Genomic DNA, 2,467 nt, shown 5'->3' on the forward strand with positions numbered 1-2,467 from the left:
CCTCTGCTCCTGCCGTCATTGTTGAACGCCCAGATTATCCCTCTCCGGATTCCAGGCCCCCTCAGCCAGAGCCATGGGTGACAGCGATGACGAGTATGATCGAAGGCGCAGGGACAAGTTTAGACGAGAGCGCAGCGACTACGACCGTTCCCGGGAGAGAGATGAAAGACGTCGAGGGGATGATTGGAATGACCGGTAGGACACAATTTTTTCTTAATTTCGGCTCCCTATTTTATTGTCGGGCATTCAAGTTTCATTGCAGTTTTCTTAAAGCTTTATTTATTAGGTCGAGCCATATGAAATCACTCGTTTTTGACTGTTTCATGTGGTTTGACTTCATTGCTCTATGGCTTAATTTTTGAAATGTTCAGAAGATCAGAGCAACAGAGGTAAGAGTTTGAGTAGGAAAAAGCAGTGTTTGTGTGTTCATTCTATTGTTTGTAAATTATACCCCCAGAAAGTTGACTCAGAAAAAGTAATAATACAGAATTGGCTTGATTGGAGAGGTTATCAGACTAGTTCTCTATCAGGATATAATTAAATTTCTTGTAATAGTGTAGCCTAGAATCAGAAAGAGTTCTTTGAACAGTGATCAGTTCAGTTCAGTTGCTCAGTAGGGTCGGACCCATTGTGACCCCATGGACTGCAGCATACCAGGCTTCCCTGTCCATCACCAACTCCTGGAGATTGCTAAAACTCATGTCCATTGAGTTGGTGATGCCATCGGTGATCCATGGATGGGATTACTTGATTAGGTTTGATGTAGCTAGTGATTTGGAGAAGGCAATGGCATCCCACTCCAGTACTCTTGCCTGGAAAATCCCATGGATGGAGGAGCCTGGTAGGCTGCAGTCCATGAGGTCGCTAAGAGTCGGACACGACTGAGCGACTTCCCTTTCACTTTTCACTTTCATGCTTTGGAGAAGGAAATGGCAACCCACTCCGGTGTTCTTGCCTGGAGAATCCGAGAGACGGGGGAGCCTGGTGGGCTGCCGTCTCTGGGGTCGCACAGACTCGGACACGACTGAAGTGACTTAGCAGTAGTGATTAGCTTTCTGGGATGTTCTGGAGTAGATTAGAGTTGAGGTTTTTTCTGTTAAATAGTTGATATTTAAAGGAATTGAGGAAGATTTTTATCTAAGGAACATCATAAGTATCTGGTCAGTGAGTTGATATCACAGACTTGATTTGGAAACAGGTTATCAGAAAAAAAGTTTGAGATGGCTTATTGAGTAGCGTTTATTCATCTAGTGTCATCTTGAAAAAGAAGTTTAGTAAGTTGTTCAGTGTTTCCCTCAACGTATCTCTTCACTGTGGAGACTGTCTGCGGCACCTTGTTTTCTTTAGTATTTTTCTAAGAAAGTCAGGAGACGCTTTTCCAGTAAGCAGCCTGGGGTGACTTCTAAAAACGGTGCACTATTCACTTGATCCAGAAAACCCCACAAAATCATGCAGATCAAGAGGTTCAAATCTTTGTGTTTACTTTAAGAACACTCATGAAACTGCCCAGGCAGTTAAGGGTGTGCATATCTGAAAAGCCACCAAGTATCTGAAGGCTGTCACTTTAAAGAAGCTGTGTGTGCCATTCCGTCGTAACGGTGGAGTTGGGAGGTGTGCACAGGCCAAGCAGTGAGGCTGGACACAGGGTTGGTGGCCCAAAAAGAGTGCTGACGTTTTACTGCACGTGCTCAAAAATGCAGAGAGTCATGCTGGACTTACGGGCTTAGATGTAGATTCTCTGGTCATTGAGCACATCCAGGTGAACAAAGGCCCAGGGTGCCGTGCAGGACTTACAGAGCTCATGGTCGGGTCAACCTGTACATGAGCTCTCCTTGCCACACTGAGGTGATCCTTACTGAAAAAGAATGGCTTGTTCCTAAACCAGAAGAGGAGGCTGCCCAGAAGTAAAAGATTTCCCAGAAGAACCTGAAGAAAAAACTTCGGCCTGGGAATAAATGCCGCAAAAAATTAAAGCAAATAAAGGTGTAAAAATAATAAAAGAGGACAACCAAATGCATTCTTCTGAATTCTGAAGATGGCCAAGGGATAGTTATTGTCTTTAAGGAGTTGACAGTCAGGGGCTTGGAGTGTGGGGCAAAATGGCCTCGGGTGTATGCTGTAAATGAATATATTTATCTATGAGAGGTCATGATGAAGATGTGAAATGTTGAGGGAACAGATCTGAGGGAGAGGAGAAGTGGTGAAGGTTTTGTAGGGGAGGGTGACAGGAAGGGGACACTTAGGAAAGTTTGGAAAGATTAGTGGGAATTCCTCAGACACAGATGGGCTGTACAGCTTGGACTTGGGGACATGTTGTTGTTCACAGAAAAGAACATAGGTTCTAGTTTTTTTAGAGTAGTGGTTCTCATAATCCCTCAGAGGTCTGTGAGCCTACAACTGTTTTTTATCTTTTAAAATTTTTGTTCTTTTTTAAAAATTCTTTTTCATTGTGGTTTATCACAGAGTA

At 43.7% G+C, this 2,467-nt stretch overlaps 1 protein-coding gene across 2 annotated transcripts in view; it reads left to right on the forward strand.

Annotated features, from left to right (window-relative positions):
* SRRT (serrate, RNA effector molecule) overlaps window positions 1-2,467 on the forward strand; it is a 14,140-nt gene that overhangs the window by 608 nt on the left and 11,065 nt on the right. For both annotated transcript variants that reach the window (XM_010837913.1, XM_010837914.1), the window contains exon 2: window positions 56-195. In XM_010837913.1, coding sequence (XP_010836215.1) covers window positions 74-195 — 122 coding nt within the window. In that variant the 5' untranslated portion in view covers window positions 56-73. The remainder of the gene's footprint in view (window positions 1-55; window positions 196-2,467) is intronic.

This window comes from Bison bison, unplaced genomic scaffold (assembly GCF_000754665.1).
Source record: "Bison bison bison isolate TAMUID 2011002044 unplaced genomic scaffold, Bison_UMD1.0 scf7180017864085, whole genome shotgun sequence".
In the NCBI taxonomy this organism is placed as follows: Eukaryota; Metazoa; Chordata; class Mammalia; order Artiodactyla; family Bovidae; genus Bison; species Bison bison.